Below are 18269 nucleotides of genomic sequence, written 5' to 3'. Positions count from 1 at the left end.
TGGGTCAGATATTGGATTTAGTAATTATTCCCTGGGGGAGAGTTAGGGTAAGAACAAGGTCTAGGGAATTGAGACAGGTAGGGCAATTATTTTTTAACGTTATTTCTTCTACTCTCTAGTGCCCTCTGGTGGCTTTCTGAAATAACAAATAATTACTGTAGAGTCATTCCTAAATCCTTGGATGTACATTTCTAATCTAACAACAAAACCCCCCAAACACTACTTTTTGTCAGCCTCTTTTTTTTCTGATAATATCTGTGGAATTTAGGCAACTACTGGTCCTCAAAGACCTGTATAATCCTGGTGCATGTGCCAATTCTTCAATTTATACAGGTTTTGTTTCCTAAAAGTATATAAAATGAAAATCCCAATTTTAAAACTCTAGGTTTGTCTTCCCTCCCTCCTTCCTTCTTTCCTTCCTTCTTTTTTTCTTCCTTCCTTCCTTCCTTCCTTCCTTCCTTCCTTCCTTCCTTCCTTCCTTCCTTCCTTCCTTCCTTCCTTCCTTCCTTCCTTCCTTCCTTCTTTCTTTCTTTCTTTCTTTCTTTCTTTCTTTCTTTCTTTCTTTCTTTCTTTCTTTCTTTCTTTCTTTCTTTCTTTCTTTCTTTCTTTCTTTCTTTCTTTCTTTCTTTCTTTCTTTCTTTCTTTCTTTCTTTCTTTCTTTCTTTCTTTCTTTCTTTCTTTCTTTCTCTTTCCTTATCTCCACCTCCTTCTCTTATTACCTCTGTGAACATTGCCAACCATGCCTAGAAAGTCAAATGGCATAGAGAATGATTTCTTGTTGAATTACCAAATTGGGAGTAGAATCAGCAGAGCAGAGATACAGAAATTCTACTGCTCAGGTTTTCCACAATGAACTGGAAAGTAAAACAGGTGATATTTAGAATTTGACCAATACTTTCCCTCCGATGATTATGAACAGTTTACTAAAAGCATGTGGGCTTTTATGTACCTTTTTAGGAACCAGAAAAAGGAGAAAAAAGATGACTCTAGAAAGCCCAGATGTGAAAGGTTTTCAGTCATTATTCAAGAAAAAGAAATGAATCTTAATTTGTCTGATTCCACTTATTGTAAGTAGAAATGCCTCCAGAACAGTGATTTTTGCTTTTCTCAACATGGTAGGAGCCTTTCAAAATTTCATGTGTCTCCATTATGTATTCCAGTTTGCTGGCTACTTCTGTCTAAAAAGAACTCTTATGGAGAGTAGGGTGGGATATCTAGACATGTGCATGTACAAATTATAAACAAATATTTTCATCAAAAGGAAATAAAGTTTTAACCCAAGCAAATAAGCGATGAAAATGGTTTAGTTCTCTGTCCTCTTTTAGTTCCTCTGTCCTGCCCCATGTTCCTCCAACTTAATAACAGGTAGCATGGTTTAAAGGTTACAAAGTGCTTTGTAAATACAAATTTTACTTGTTATAAATGTATTAAAAATACATTTTCTCCTCACAACAGCCCTAGATGATATACTGAACTACCTACTTGCTTTTGCTTTTCCTCTCCTCTTGCCCATTCTTTTATTTATAGACAGAGGGTGTCCCAGAAGTCTTAGTATATTTAAGACTTTTGGGACACACTGTAAATAAGGCAATGGGTTTCTACTGACTTCAATCTGGCAATATATGTTTTAGATGGTTTTTAAAAAAATAAAAAGCTTGTTTAGAATAATAAAATTGCATATCTTAGAGCCTTTCCCATCAATCCAAAAACTAAAAATTCTTTCCACATTCAATAGATGATCCAAAAGAACATTTGGTCTTTGGTTTTTTCCTTTCTGTATACTGCCTTAGCAACACACATTTGTAAAGTTTATGTCTTTGATGTCTAATTTTTAACTCTCAATAATAGGAAACCTCTTCCCAGAATTTTTTTTGCCCAGATATATTTCAGAAAAATAAATCTCGTTGAAGAGGTCAATGCTTGTGAGGCTTGCTATCATAGTGACCTTGGGAGAGTAGCATACCTGAGCCCTAGCTTTCTCACCTATAAATAGATGACTGAACTAGAAATAGATGGCTAGACTAGAAATCTCTGCGATTCCTTCTAGATCTCTGATCTGGTGTGACATACTTTTTTTTTTTAAGGTACAGATGCAGGAGATAGCTTATTCTCAGACTCCCGCTATATCTCAAACACAGGTGAATGTAGAAGTTGTATGAATAAACGTCTCAAATCACAGGAAAAAGGCAAGATGGATTCAGTACTTCCAAAAAAATTAGCTTGAGGCACAGATGTGCTCAGTACTAAAGGATTTTTTTTCATCTCCTGTTTTCAGAATTCCAATATAAATACAATTGCACAGGTCAGAATCCTTTAAATTTCAATGAATGTGATGGCTTTATCCGGTTCTGTGCTTTAAGCAAGAATCAAAGTTTGACTCCAGCTGGTAAGTACTTGGGTGGCCTGAAAGGTTGCATTTAAATATATATCTATATCATTAAGCCTTACAAGAAATAGAGAAATGCTCTGTGGGATAGATTTTACCAGATCACTCCTTGGAGACATGCCTCCTTGCTCTCTTTTCATCTCCTGCTAGTCTCTAACATTTCATTCATTGATTTCTGACTATACCTGCCTGGTATAGGCTTTAAACCCCAGACCAGTGATGGTGAAACTTTTAGAGATGGAGTTGCCCCCTCCCCAGACCACATGCCATGTCCCCCCGACACACACACACACACACACACACACATACACACAAGGAAGGGAGAAAGTGCTCCCATTGGGCTTCTGGGCAGAGGGGGGGGGGTTATGTGAAAAAAATGTCATCAGGCAACAGTGGAAAGGGAAAGGGGAGCAGCTCCCATCCCAGACCTTCTGTCTTTCTAGTAATGAACTCTGGCAGGTGGGGAAAGAAGCTGAGTGCCCACAGAAAGTGCTCTATGTGCCATTTATGGCACCTATGCCATAGGTTTGCCATCACTGTCCTAGACTGAGAGGAAGGACTTTCTTGGCTTTGTTTTGGGGTAGAGTGAAAGGAATCAGCCATGGGAAAATGCTTTGAAAAATTAAAACCACAGTATAGATGTATGGCAGACTTTTGTCATTATTGGAATGCCTATTACCCTGTTACCATTCCACCACTAAAGTCCTACTCTGATGCCCCATTGTGGAGTAAAGGCCACCTGAATTCTTTACGGTCTTGTCAATTAGGCACCTACTTTGGGAGGTCTTACCAAGCTGGAGAGTCTAAGTCCAGGCAGACAGTGGTGGAGGACTAGCCCAGCTAAGTTGGGGAAATGTCATCACCAAACCAGAAACAGAGTCATTAAGTTTTTGGCCACAGCAACCTTCAAAGACCAGCTACTAAGTCACAAGAATCTTGATTTGTATCAGTAAAGGGATTACCCTCACTGGTGAAATCATAGGTCCTAAAGATATGGAAGAACCATTCCTATCATGACTTAGAGTATGTTAGGCTTTAGAAATGTCCTCAATTAATGGAATAGCTAAAGATGGAATTCATGATGAATGGTCAGTACAAACCTCCTGCCTATTGGGGAAAGGCTTTAAAAAAATTAAATACAAAAGGGAAAATATGTGATACTGCCTCATTTTCAATATTCCAAAAATGTTATCTTTTTGACAGTGTTAGTTTTAACTACTCTAATTTTTTTAAACCTTTACCTTCTGTTTTGCAATCAATTCTAAGTACGAATTCTAAGGCAGAAGAGTGGTAAGGGCTAGGAGATTGAGGTTCAGTGACTTGCCCAAAGTCACACAGTCAGGAAACGTCCAAGGTCAGATTTGAACCCAGGACTTCCTGTCTCCCAGCCTGGATCTCTATCTAATGAGCCACCCAACTCTCTTAATATTGTTGTCTACATCCTACTACCACAGGGGACACCTTTTCACAATTAATTTTGCAGCCAGTTCCGATTCCAAATATCTTGTTTGTAAAGTTGACTGATTTCTAATTCCATATGGTACTTTTGATAGAATCCCATGGTCAGAAGTCCCACCAATTGAGAAACTTATTTGAATTAAGGGCTCTTAAACTGGGGTCCATGATATTTGGTAACTGAATTTCAATATAACTAGCTTCCTTTGCAATCCATGCATTTTATGTTATATACTTTAGCAACATTATTCTGAGAAAAGGTTCATAGGTTTCATCAAACTGCCAAAAGCGAGGTGGTGGAACGTGACCTTAACAAAAATTGTTAAGAACCCTTGTTCTAGGGCAGTGATGGTGAACCTTTTAGAGATGAAGTGTTGGGCCCCACCCCCACCCCATCTACCCAGACCAAGTGCTGTGCCTTGCCCCCCCCCAAGTGCCAGGTACTCCCTAACCCCCTCTTTACCCCACACTGGGGAGGGAAGAAGTACTTATATTGGCTTGCTGGGCAGAGGGGTGGGTGAAGAGAGGAATGTCCTCAAGGAATGTAGAGAAGGGGACCTGAGTGGCCTGAGCGCTCCTCTCTCCTCCAGCTCTGCCACCTGTGAGCTGCCCACCTTACCCCCTGTACGCTCCCATTGGACTGCTGGGCAGAGAGATGGGTGATATGTAATGAACTCTGGGTTGAGCGATGGGGAGGATGGCTGCGTGCCCACAGAGGGTGTGCCATCTTTTGCACCCATGCCATAAGTTATCCATCACTGTTTGTAGGTTATGTCCATGAGAATGTTCCAGGGGAAAAATATCTAAACTTGAACTTTAATCTCTCACCAATTGTCATAACTGAAATAGGCATGTGGCTCTTTGCTTGGTAGTTACATACCCCAAACAGGATGAAAATGCTGTTCAGCCTTCACAAAACGAGCACTTGAAGGGGTCTGAGCATCCAAAAATGGAACCATCAAAGAGATCTGAGAAAAGCAAGTCTGGTGAGTCACCGATTCATCACTGCTTAACAGCAAGGGTCAGTTAAGAGTCGTCCCACTCATAGCTGCAACTAAGTATTTTAGTATTTGTATTCTCTGTTTTAGTCAAAGTATTTGGCTTGGATGGCCTGCCTGCCTCACTTCAGTCACCTGGGAACTATTTTAAAAGATTTAGGATCTTCTGGTGATGGACAAATATTCAATCATTGGGCAGAGCTGGATCCTGCTTTAGTTAAGAGCTTGAGAAAAGGCCCGAGGGGGCAGCTGGGTAGCTCAGTGGATTGAGAGCCAGGCCTAGAGATGGGAGGTCCTAGGTTCAAATCTGGCCTCAGACACTTCCCAGCTGTGTGACCCTGGGCAAGTCACTTGACCCCCATTGCCTAGCCCTTACCACTCTTCTGCCTTGGAGCCAATACACAGTATTGGCTCCAAGACAGAAGGTAAGGGTTTATAAAAAGAAAAAAGAAAAGGCCCGAGTCCTTTTATGAAAACACTCTCTGTCAAACAGATGTCTCCAGGCTAAACTAGGCAATGGAATATGCCAGATTTGGGATTTCAAATAGAGCAGAAGCATAATCATGGTTGCCTGATGATAACTGACACAGTGCTTTTTGTAGTAATGGGCCAAATATTTTACTATAGTTATTAGATGCAGTTTGAAATGAGTTGACCTAAGAAAGGAGAGGGAGAAAGAAGGGAAAAAGTTTAAAAAGATGAATCAAGGGGGCACCTAGGTAGCTCAGTGAATTGAAAGGTCCTGGGTTCAAATCTGACCTCAGATATTTCCTAGCCATGTGATCATATGCAAGTCACTTAACCTCCATTGCCTAGCCATCAGCCCTCTTCTGTGTTGGAACCGATATATAGTATTGATTCTAAAACAGAAGGTAAGGATTAAAAAAAAAAAAGATGAATCAAGCAGGGTAGAGCATGAGAAGGGGGAAGAAATGAGAAAGAAAACAAGAAGGAACCTTTTGTAGAAATACTTGACTACTCATTTCCATTGAGCGTGATCTCATCAATACTCCCTCCATCAGTGGAGAGCTCTATCGATTTGTGCTTCCTTGTCCTGTGATTCTTATCCCTGTCCTCCTTTAAATCCTCGATAGAATATCTATTCAGTGGTGGTCCTCTCCGGTTTTTTTTTTACATTTCAAGACCACCAAGGGAAGCCTTGGGCTTTCTAGCTGTAATCTCTAGCTCTGGTCTTCCTTTTCCAACACCCATCTTTTGGGTGGCATTTTTGCTACTTCTGATGTGCTTAGGGTATAAATATGCAGCAGTATTCCTCTTCAGGCTCTACTCAGGTCTTCTACCATGCCCTAGCTCTTCCTTCATGCTAGAAACTCAAAACAGACCCACCATCCACACATTGAAAGTACTTTCAGCCCAGAACCTCCATTTAAGAAGGGAGCCCAAGTTAGCCATGTCTCATTCCTCTCCAGGCTGCACCTGAGTTTTTTTTACCTCTGAGAACCTCCTACCTTTGTCTCCAAACCCAATCTTGAAATGTTCAGTTTCAGTGTTGTTCCCATTCTCAACCCCCTAAGAATATTAACTCCTCAAGGGCAAGGTCTAGATTTCTACTTGTATTTATATTCTTGGTGCTTAGTACAGTACTTGACATGTAGTAAACATTTAATAAATGTTAATTGATTGACAAATACTTTAAAAATACAACAAGGGGGTAGTTAGGTAGCTCAGTGGATTGTGAGAGCTAGGGTTAGAAATGGGAAGTCTTGGGTTCAAATATGACTTCTGCTACTTCCTAGCTGGGTGACCCTAGGCAAGTCACTTAACCCCCATTGCCTAGCCCTCCCTGCTCTTCTGCTTTGGAGCCACACTACTGATTCTAAGACAGAAGGTTTAAAAAGGTTTAAAAAAAAATAAGGCTGAAATATAAAACAATTTTGCAACAACTTACATTGAGTGTTTCTACTTCTGCCATAGTAGTTTGGCATGAATTTTGGGAAAAACAGATTTCAAGGGGTGAAGAGGAAGGAGAGGCAGCATCTCAAGGACAAAAATCTTATGAGTCAAGTTAGTCCAGGAAGGATGAGGGATGTTCAAGAAGGCAATTTTAATGACACAAAAGGAAACAATTCCAGTAAAGAGAAAAAAACTGAAGATGTCTGAAGAGACTGATAAGGATTCACAGAGAATTCATTAATCAACTTAGATGTTAGAAAGAAATTTGATTAAAAAGGATCAGTTAACAGAGGATGCATATGAAGATAGCCTGTAAAAAGGGTGCCAGGAATGCTAAGAACGAACCGATGCTGGTGCAGGAAGCCAAGACCAACAAAAAGGAGGTATTTTAAAATCTCTCCTGAGAGATCAAAGGAAAATTAAAAAAAAAACAAAACCTAGAACTTCTGAGGGTAGACGGGAAAATAATAACTAGCAAATGACAGAAGGCAAAGCTGCTCAATTTTCACTGTCATTTCAGTTTTCTCTGTCAAAGAGCATGACCTTTGCATTGAAATGAAGAAGACTTGCAATTTTACTGGAGTAGGGAGTTCCCTACAGGGAACTTCCTCTTTTGTTTGAATTCGATATCTTTTTGGCAATTTCTTGTCTTAGAGAGTGTTCTGGGGCAAACTTTAATTAACTTGACTAGGATAAGACAGACAGCTTGAGAACAAAAAAAGTCTAATAAGGAATCAGTTCTCAGGATGAGTAATGTCAACTTGAAAAAATGTGGAAGACATTAAAGACAAAGGTCTTTCATCAAGGTAGGTAGATTAATCTGGGAAGATGTCTTGGGACTTCCAATGAACTATAGAATGCAAGGTGCTCAGATTTTTTTTTTCCCAAGGTCCATCTTTTGTCTTAGAGTCAATACTAAGAATTGGTTCCAAGGCAGAAGAGCCATAAGGGATTGGCAACTGGGGTCAAGTGACTTGCTCAGGGTCACATAGCTAGGAAGTGTCTGAGGTCAGACTTGAACCCAGGACTTTCCATCTCAAGGCCAAGCTCTCCATACATTGAGCTACCTAGCTGTCTCACTTATATAGATTTTCACATGAGGATGGCATTTGAATTTACAAACACATGGGAACTAAAGCATACACACAGTCACAGATGCTTGAGAAAGAGGGATTAGGGAGTTTTGGGTGATCAGAAAGGTGAATGAATAGCCTTAAGGGGTTATTTTATTTTATTTTAAAACCCTTACTTTCCATCTTAAAATCAATACTAAGTATTAGTTCCAAGGCAGGAGAGCAGGAAGGGATAGGCAATGGGGGTTAAGTGACTTGCCCAGGGTCACACAGCCAGGAAGTGTTTGAGGTCAGTTTTGAACTTAAGCCCTCCCATCTCTAGACCTGGCTCTCAATCCACTGAGCCACCCAGCTGCCCCTATTATATTTTATTAAACTAAGTCCTTGGGAAAGAAGTAAAACCTGATACATGGTTGAACTTAATCTTTGTATTTAGGTCAGTCTTGATTAGCTGAGAGTGGATCTCTGTTCTTTAGATTTGATCATCATCTTTCAAATTCAGTTTTCTCAGTTTCTGGGAACTAAGCAAGACTGATTCATAGACAATTTAGTTTTTTGTTTCAACCTCTGGGAAAGTCAGGAATGGGAATAACTAAAATGCCATCATCAGTAAAGACATACTTGATGAGACAGAGAACCTGTGGAGTTTGAGGGGAACTTGGACCTACAATATACTATTCCCGAGTAGTTTAAAAAGGAAATGAGAATTAGGAGCAGAGTTTATGAACCGGACAACAAAAATAATAGAAAAGAGACTACAAATAGCAAAGAAAAGAAAGAGTCAAATGGGAAATAATCTTTGTGTCAAATATCTCTGATAGTGTTTTAGTATATAAGATATATAAATTAGTAAATATATTTGACTAATAGCCATTAATTGGAAAAAGATATGAATAAACAGTTCCATTCAGAACTGTAAGGTATTTGTGACCACATAAAAGAATGCTCCAACTCACTATTAACGAGACAAGTGCAAATAAAAACAAATCTGAGATTTTACTTTACATCCTGTAAATTGGCAAAAGATGACAAAAAAGGGTAAATAGTCCATGTTAGAAGGATTGTGGAATTAAAGGTGAACTAGAGTCGTGAAATGGTTGATGAAACAAAATGGCAGAACTATGAAACAGAGTAATTTTGGAAAGCAATCTGGTATTTTGCAAGTGAAAGCCATTAAAAGGTCCATACCCTTTGAACCCCAAACTTCATTACTAACCTTATATCCCAAGGAAGCCATTGATAAGAAGAAAGTTCCCACATACACCAAAATATTTGTAGCAGCACTTTTCGTGCTAACAAATAATTGGAAACAAAGTAGATGCCCGTCAATGGACGAACAAATTGTGGTACGTGAATGCAATAGAATATTACTGTGCTTATAAGAAATGATGTACAAGATGAATACAGAGAAGCATGGCAAGATCGACACAAATCGATACAGAATGAAATAAGCAGGTTTAAGAAAACAATATGCATAATGATAACACTACAAATGGAAAGAACCACAAATATACACACAAATTAGAAGTGAATGTAAGAAAATGTATGTAAGAAATGTAAAAGAATGTAAAAAAATTATGTAAGAAAAACCACTTGAATGAAGAGATATGAGAAAACACTCTCTACCCAACCTTTCAAAGGGTTATACATTATACATGTTTTAGGATTTATTAAGTTGATCAATAGTGCTGATCCCTCCTTCCCCTTTTATTGATCTTTAAAAGGTATTATCTGTGGGGCATCTTGGTGGCTCAGTGGAAAGAGATCCAGGCTTGGAGATGGGAGGTCCTGGGTTCAAATATTACCCTAGAATACTTCCTAACTATGTGACCCAGGGCAAGTCACTTAATCTAATCGTCTAGCCCTTATCCCTCGTCTGTCTTAGAATGGATGTTTTTTTAAAAAGGTATCTGCTATATGGGATGGCTCTCTAGGAGGAGAGAGATGCTGAGGGTAACTATGATGATGAACAAAAAAAATAGCAATAAAAATACATATATAAAAATACATGCACACATGCAAACATATATATCTACTGGTAGTATATATAGCTATATCTACACATACATGCACACACACTATATATATATAGTGATGGCAGACCAAGTTTGGTCCATGGGCTATAGTTTGCTGACCCTTAGGCTATAACATTGGGATTAATGGGATAAATTATCCCAATAAATAAATAATCCCAAAAAATAAATTAATGGGATAAAATTCCACAGGGATAAAATGTGAATAAGTCTTACACTTGTGTTCAGAAAATCAAATTCACAAGTACAGAAAGGCATAGTTAGGAAACATTTTGGCTGAAAAAGATCTTTTGATTTCCATGAACTATATAAACTCCCACGAGCCAGACATTTGATGTGGCTGCCAAAAAAAGCTCTTACAATTTTGGGCTGTATTTAAGAGTATCATAGTTTCTAGGAATAAGGAAGTGATAGTTCCTCTGTACTCTAGAGCATTGGGTAAAGTTATGGGTGCCATAGTTTTTAAAAAGGCCTTGATAAACTGGAAGGGGTCTGGATGAGAACAATCAGGACACTGAAGATCCTTGAGCATTTTATATGAGGATCAGTTGAAGGAATCTGTAAAATTTAATGGGGGAAAGAGAAAACCCAAAGGTGACAATAGCTGTCTTTAAATATTTGACAGGCTGTTAAATAAAAAAAAATTGATTAGACTTGTTCTGTTTGCTCACAATGGTCAGAATCAGGGGCAATGAATGAATGTTGCCCAGAAGTAGCCTTAGATTTTGATATCAGGAATAATTCCTAATGATCAGAGCTGTCTAAAAGTAGAATTGGTTGCCTTGGAGGGTGGTAGCTTTCCTCTTATTGGTGGGCAGATGACCACTTGTCAGGGATGTTATAGGTGAGATTCCTTGTCATTACAGGTTGGGTGCTGCCAACTTTAAAAAAACAGAACCACTTAAGTAGTTATAAAGTAGGATAAATACATCCTCTATAGATATCCAAAAATAGTCTTCCTCAGTTAATACAACTCTGATCATGTCACTTCTTTGCTTAAGAAACCTCAGTGACTGACTCCCTATTGCCTCCTTAATAAGTCACAAACTCCTCAGCTGGGCATTTAAACCCTTCAGAGTCCAGCTCCAGTCTATCTACCCAAGCTTTTTTCACAAGACTTCTCTTTACAAAATCTCGTGTTTCAGACAGACTGGCATCCCGACTGTTTCCTGAACTTGGCATTCTCTTTCTTGTATCTATCCACTTGCAGAGGCAGTCTCCTCCTCTACCCCCCCTGAGCTCCTTCCTCACTTCTACCCCTTAGAGATCTTACCTGCCTTCAAGGGCTAACTGTAGGTACTGTCTCTCACAGGAAACCATTTGAGATTCCCTTAGTGTTCCTTCCCACCTCAAATGATCTTGTCTTTACTTGGGCATATAGTGTTTCCTTCCCACCTCTATTAGAAGGTAAGTCCTTTAATTATCAATAACATGGAAATAGGTCTTGATCAATGACACATGTAAAACCCAGTGGAATTGTGGGTTGGCTATGGGAGGGGGAGGGAGGAAGGAAGAGAAAGAATATGAATCATGTAACCATGGAAAATATTCTAAATTAATTGATTAAATAATAATTTTCAATTAAAAAAAGAAAAAAGGTAAGCCCTTTGAAGGCAAGGGACTATTTGAATTTATCCTTATATCTCTAGCACCTAACACAGTGTCTTATACAATGATGGATGAACCTTCTTTCCATTCCTTTCTACATTTTCTTTTGTGGTTACCCAACACTCATTTTAGTATTTAGTCTTTACTACTGCTGGAGAAATTTTTTGAAAGTGTTTCTTTTCAGAATTTTGAAAGTTGCTTATTTAGGTTATTATTGATACTTTGCATCTAATCTTGGTCATTGTTTCAGTCTGTTCACAAACGGAAAAACACCATGTCCCAAGAACTACTTCTAAATCCTCCCAAGGTCAAGATGAAATGACTCTTGCTGGAAAGTAAGTGCTATTTTGGACTCGTCATATCTTTAGGTGTGGTAGTTTTCTAGCCGAAGATAAATGCCCAGAGTTTGGTTAAAGAAAACACTGGTGAGTGTCAAGTGACAAAAAAAGAAATTAAGGCACAAAGAAAACAGCTGATGAGTATGGGAATGAGGCATTTCTCTCCTCAGATGCCTTCAGTTATCATCAAAGAGGATATAGACAGGCTTTTAAGTTCAAAAATCCTCGTTGTCTCAGGAAGTATAAAGGATTGCAAAATCACACAAGGGCCTTTTGGGGGGGATGATCATATTCAGGGAAACTGTGCATAAGCGCAGATTTTTGATGATGACTGAAGGCATCTGAGAAGGAAATGCCTAGTTCCCATATGAATCCTTGTAGCCTCAAGACACATGCCGAGGTAGCTGTCTGTACCTGGTACATATTGAGCTCGGCCATGGGGAGGGGTAGGTCCCATGGGACAAGGTCAGAGTCCTGGGGAGTCCACCAACTAAGGCAGAGTCAAGCGAAGAGATTTCTATTGAATCACTGGTGTTGGCCACTTCTTACCACCATCACTTGTCTCCAGGGAATTGGTTTACATCAGTCTGAGGCAACTGTAGTTGGCAAGTTCTTTCTCTTGGTTTGGTCAATAAATAATGGGTGGAAGGATGGGTTGGACCAAGATTAATATTAAATGAAGATCTTTTAAGAATTCTTCTCCCTCTTTCTAAAAGGAAAGAAATAAGCACTCTTGGAGCAATAATTTTTTTTAAACCCTTTAAGCCATACTAAGTATTGGTTTCAAGACAGAAGAGTGGGCTAGGCAATGGGCATTAAATGATTTGCCCAGAGTCACACTGGGAAATGTCTGAGGTCAGATTTGAACCTAGGACCTCTCATCTCTAGGCTTGATTCTCAATTCACTGAACTACTTAGCTGCCCACCCCTGGAGGAAATATTCTTTATAGTCTTTATTCTTCATTCTTTATGGCAACTGAGTCTCTGCTTGTGATCAGTCACAATGGAATTGAGGCAAGAGACTTTGAGTGAATGACCCAGTTCTGGGGAACCACTGGAGCCCCACTGAATCACCACCCTGACATAGAAGAGGGAGGAACAGTCATAAAGTTGGAAGACAGTGAGGGAGGGGGAGGAGGTTGATTCTGGAGAGAAATGTATGTGCAATGGTGTGTCTGTCGTGCGCCTCTTTTCCAGACGGAATATGAAGTTTTCCAAATCCAACCCAGGCATCTATGATCAAATTGCAAACTCCCCCCATTGTCACTCCCGTAAGATTTCTGGAAGCAAAGTTCTGTATAGCATCCAAAATATCAACAAAGATGATTCAGAGGTGAGGATTTCGACGAGGATGTCTGGGTGTCCTCCCAACTTACTGGTTTGGGCCTTCAGGTGCAGGTACGATCAGAATTTAGATGTCTGGCCCAGCGTGTGAGGGAACAGAAAATTCTCCACTGCCTACAGTTTTCAGTAAACCAGTGAATTTAAAGGGAAGTTAAATTGCTTAATCCATTCACTGAATTATTGGGGTTGCCCTAAGCAAATATTCCTTCCGGGACTTTGTCACATCCTGAACCTGCCTTTCTACATCTGCAATATATCTCTTGGATCTGGTCCTTCCTCTTTAGCTCCCGCAACTACCTTTATTCAAGCCTTCTGCTCTTCTAATTTTCCTAAATCTTCCCAATTCCTATCTATGCACTACCTAAACAATAGACTACACCATTGTCTACATCTGTATGACTCAGATCATGTTACTCCTCTACTCAGAAGCCTTCAGTAGCCCCCATGATCTACCAAATTTACTAGCTGTATGACCCCGGCCAAGTTAACCTTCCTGTGCCTCTTGTTTCCTTATCTGTAAAACAAGGATAAAAATAGCAATGAGATATTCATAAAGTACTTTGCGAACCTTAAAGAACCATATAAATACTAGCTATTATTATTATTAGCTATTATCCAACCTATCCATCTGATTTTATACTATTCTCCTTTGAATATTTTATATTCCACTTAAACTGGACTATTATTCTTTGTTCCTTGTTCTCTTGGATCTTCTCCTGTATCTGTGGCTTTATTCACACTATTCTCCAGTTTTTAAATGGATTCCTCCACGGGTTGAATGCCTTCCTTTTCTTCAAAATTCAATTTTGTGCCATCTTTGTCATGAAGCCTTTAGTCAGTCATTTCACTTCATTTATTAGCTGTTTATTATGTGCCCCAAACCATGTTAAGCATGAAGATACAGAAAAATATAAAAATAAAAGATACTGAAGATTCAGAAAAAGGAAAAAACAAACAAACAAACAAAAAACCAGTCCCTGCCCTCAAATAGCTGATAATCTAATCTTACTCATCTCTATTCCTTCTCACTTCTAGGGAAAAGAATCTCTCCTGACTCATAGTAACCATTTAAGAAAGGTTTCCTCCCTTCATCTCTCCTTCCCTTCCTCCCTCTCTTTCTCTTCTTCCCTCTCTCCCTTCCTTCCTTTTTTCTTTCCTTCCTTCCCAAAGAAAATCTGGAGATACATCCACCTAGCTAGCTCTTCAGCCACTTTTCATTATTCTAAAAGAGCTCAGACTTTTCTCATCATCAGTGCTGGTCCACAAGCCCATTTTCAGATAAGTTTCCTCAATTGGTACTGTTTTTCATTAGGCTCTTTAGTTATATTTATGGTTTGAATTTTCTCCTTTGACCTGCTTTTTCTGTTCCTGTGCCTTTCAAACTTCTGCAGTAGGGACCAACTCAGCCTGACCCTGTTGTCTAGACCTTCAGGGTGCTGCTCATCATTATTGTCTCTGCCCAAACCTTTAGCTATTAACTTAACAATAAATGCCATCCTTGTCTGGTTTCCTTGGAAACCAAACTGCATAGAAATTGACTGCCTATGAAGAGATGGACCAAATCCAACAAAAAGACTCTCCCATTCCAACTACCTTTAGAACAAAGCATTTAAACAGTGGTGTTGATGAAACATAATAGAAAGAATTTGTCTTATATTTACCTAACTAAAACATATGAATTTTCCCCTCATACAGATTTTAAATTCTGCTTTGGATCATGCCCTAAAAACAGCCATCAGTTTAAAAGAAACAACTGAGCAAATGATAAAAGCGATTGCTGAGGACCTGGCCAAAGCTCAAGGTCGTAGAAGTCACCAGAAATTCTAGCTATGGCTCGGCCAAAATACCAAAAGAAGAAAAGGTGTGAAGAAAACCTTGCTTCCCTAAATGGATGTACTTGCTGTTAGTAAGTACCCAATTTAGGAAGAAAACTGGGCTTCTTACAGAGAGTGTCTCTCAGCTCAGGGAAAGGACAGAGAATGGCTTACGTGGGGTGTGGGTTTGGGGAATGTCGATCTTTGGTTCTTAAAACCAAAATAGGTCACTTTACAATTATTTGCTGAAAATTAATACTGATTAGAAAAAAGTCTCTCTATAATACAGATATAAGCACAAATCTGAGGTTTATGATGTTGGGAAATAGTGATTATTAAAACTGCAAATGCCATTGTTTCTGAATGATGAATGCTAGTGATTAAGTAGATTTCCAATGTCTCACACAGTCAGCATCTACAAACCTGATTCCTCAGTACTTCAAAGATCACCAGCTTTCTGCCCTTTGGATGGTCTTCCTTGAGTTACTGTGTCTGAAAAGAAAGATCCCATCACCCAGTGGCCAACCCTGGTAACGGAACCTCTCTGAAAAGGACATACAGTGTACTGTACTGTCAGGTCCATGCTTGAAGCCTTCTCAAGCTTGGTAGAACGAGCCAGAGTTTGTGCTTCACCCAGGGTCTTCTCTACAACATGATGCATCCAAGGAAGATGTCAGTGGATTCAGCTTCTACTGTTTGCTTTTCCCCCTGTATTTTTTATCACAAAGATGGTTTTCTTCCCTTTCGTGTGGCTGTTTTCTTCCCCGCAATCATTCCCTCCTTGCATCTCATCTCTGGTATATTTCCTGAAGACCCCCAGTCTTTAGCAGTCCCCAAAGAAGTGAATTCATTCTCGTTTTCAAATTTTATTATTACGAATCACTTTGCATATACAGTAGCACAGTATAATGGAAAGTGGGGGGAAACTGGGAGGGAACTAGGTACTCCAGATGATCGTCTTAGCTCTGTTGTTGTCCGTCAATAAACATCTATTAATTGCCTACTATGTGTCAGGCACTGTGAGTGCTGGGGATACAAAAGGAAGCAAAAGACAGTCCCTGCTCTCTAGGAGCTCACAAACTAATAGAGGAGACAACATTATTAAAAAGAAACTGAAAATGGGACGGGGTGGGAGTTGGAATTTGATGGTAGCCAGTGTAGAGGAATGATGAAGTCCAGGAGTGCAACTAGAAAGAGACGAGTATTCTGGCCACTGTCCTTACATGATCTGGGACGAGCTCTCCATTGTACAGGGTCTACTCTTTCCAACGAGAGGGAGGGAGGGGCCCCAGTGGCATGCGTTCCAGAGTAGTCTTTCAGGATGAGAAGACAGTAGAAGACATGCCAGATGGAAAATGATAATTCACATTGCTATGGCACTATTCACAACAATCCAGTGAAATAATGGAACTCATCCATGTGACCTTGGGCAAATTCCTCAGCTTTCTCTCAGTTTTCTTAATTTGTAAAATGAAGGAGTTAGAGTATATTGGTTTTAAAAAAAGTTTTATTTTTGTCTTTTGTGTTTACACCATAGTTCTCTCATCCCCACTGAAGCCCTCTGTATCTTTGGATGAGGGTCCTCCAAAGATGCTTCATGACATGAATCTGAATCTAGGGGCTGACTCCCAAAAGGATTATTTTCCCTGTCTGGCTCATGGCACCCACACCAGAGTAAAACTTTGGGAAATCACAATCAAGCTAGTGTAGAACCCATGTCTAGTTTTCCCCATGTGTGGCGGTGACAGGGTATCTAACTCTCAAAGGCATTCAATGCAAAAATGAGTATCAGATATGGAAAAAAAAGTCATTCATCTTCTTAAGAAAATGCCTAAGATACAAAAGACTTTCAGAAGCCCTTGAAAAAACCCTCCAGATCTCTTTGGACTCCCTCAGAAGAAAAAAGACACTTTAAAGGGAATGCTGCAAAAATACTCTCCATTCTCCTTGGATATGCAGGGTCTAAAAATCTCACAGCATTAGCAGGATTGGTACAGTCCAGTTTTCCCTTCCCCACCCCTAATCCCTCCACCCTAATATGGCTTTCATTCCTCAGGTACAGGGCAATCCTGTCACCAGAATCCTCTTCCTGCCCTAATTGGTGAATTGTTTAAGAAAATCTCCCATTAAAAAGGATCAAGCACCCAAAGACTGAAATGAGGAATTCCTGGTCTTTGGGGACCTACAAACTTGTATTATTGCTGGGGGGCTGTGAGGGATATTGGGGAAAGCCCTCCTGCAGGTGAAATTTGAGCTCCAAGAGGTGGAGGTGAGCAGGGAGTGCCTTCCAGGAATGGAAAAGGGAGGGGAAGTTGGAGAAGACGCCTGGAGTGGCTATGTTGAGTGTTGTGGGAGGGACAGCATGGCCAGCATCACTGGATGGAAGCAAACTTCTGTGGAAGGGAAAACCTTTAAATGCCAAACCTGGGCTGTCCCAAAGATCTTGGTATGGGGTTAAGCTTTAGCTTAAAATTTATTTTGGAGGTCGTAGGGATCCATGAGAATTTATTGAATGGGGCACAGTCAGTATGTCCCCCTCTGGAGGGGACTTGAACCCAGGTTTTCTTGGCTCCAAGACCAGTTCTCTAGCCTCTATGCATATAGCCTTTATTGAAGGATAATTATCCATTAGTTGGTTGAACCATCATGTCCACCCAGATTCCTAATGTCCAGTGATTTTTTTAAAAAAAAATATTTTATTTGATCATTTCCAAGCATTATTCGTTAAAGACATAGATCATTTTCTTTTCCTCCCCCCCACCCACATAGCCGACGCGTAAGTCCACTGGGCATTAGATGTTTTCTTGATTTGAACCCATTGCTTTGTTGATAGTATTTGCATTAGAGTGTTCATTTAGAGTCTCTCCTCTGTCATCTCCCCTCAACCGCTGTATTCAGGCAGTTGCTTTTCCTCGGTGTTTCCACTCCCATAGTTTATCCTTTGCTTATGGTGTTTTTTTCTCCTGGATCCCTGCAAGTTGTTCAGGGACATTACACCGCCACTAATGGAGAAGTCCATTACGTTCGATTATACCACAGTGTATTCGTCTCTGTGTACAATGTTCTCCTGGTTCTGCTCCTCTCGCTCTGCATCACTTCCTGGAGTTTGTTCCAGTCTCCATGGAACTTCTCCACTTTATTATTCCTTTTAGCACAATAGTATTCCATCACCAACATATACCACAGTTTGCTCAGCCATTCCCCAATTGATGGGCATCCCCTCGTTTTCCAGTTATGGGCCACCACAAAGAGCGCAGCTATGAATATTTTTGTACAAGTCTTTGTGTCCATTATCTCTTTGGGGTA

The 18269-nt window shown here is 39.8% G+C and overlaps 1 protein-coding gene across 8 annotated transcripts in view; it reads left to right on the top strand.

The window, feature by feature from the left end:
* AKNAD1 (AKNA domain containing 1) overlaps positions 1-15708 on the top strand; it is a 64419-nt gene extending 48711 nt beyond the window's left edge. For 5 of the 8 annotated variants that reach the window (XR_008916758.1, XR_001627287.2, XR_008916757.1 and 2 more), the window contains 8 exons: positions 958-1067; positions 2085-2186; positions 2276-2386; positions 4714-4827; positions 11718-11802; positions 13003-13138; positions 14845-15055; positions 15372-15708. Coding sequence is in view for 2 of the 8 variants with exons in the window: in XM_016429064.2 (XP_016284550.2) it covers positions 958-1067; positions 2085-2186; positions 2276-2386; positions 4714-4827; positions 11718-11802; positions 13003-13138; positions 14845-14976 (790 nt within the window). In the remaining 6 variants the exon portion in view is untranslated. Of the gene's footprint in view, positions 1-957; positions 1068-2084; positions 2187-2275; positions 2387-4690; positions 4828-11717; positions 11803-13002; positions 13139-14844; positions 15056-15371 lie in introns of those variants that run through there. The other 3 variants (XR_008916759.1, XM_016429064.2, XM_056819162.1) reach the window with 3 other exon arrangements.
* Positions 15709-18269: the final 2561 nt, after the last annotated feature.

This window comes from Monodelphis domestica, chromosome 2 (assembly GCF_027887165.1).
Source record: "Monodelphis domestica isolate mMonDom1 chromosome 2, mMonDom1.pri, whole genome shotgun sequence".
NCBI lineage: Eukaryota > Metazoa > Chordata > Mammalia > Didelphimorphia > Didelphidae > Monodelphis > Monodelphis domestica.
Note: the sequence above shows the minus strand (reverse complement) of the source record. Positions and strands in the feature narration are given on the sequence as shown.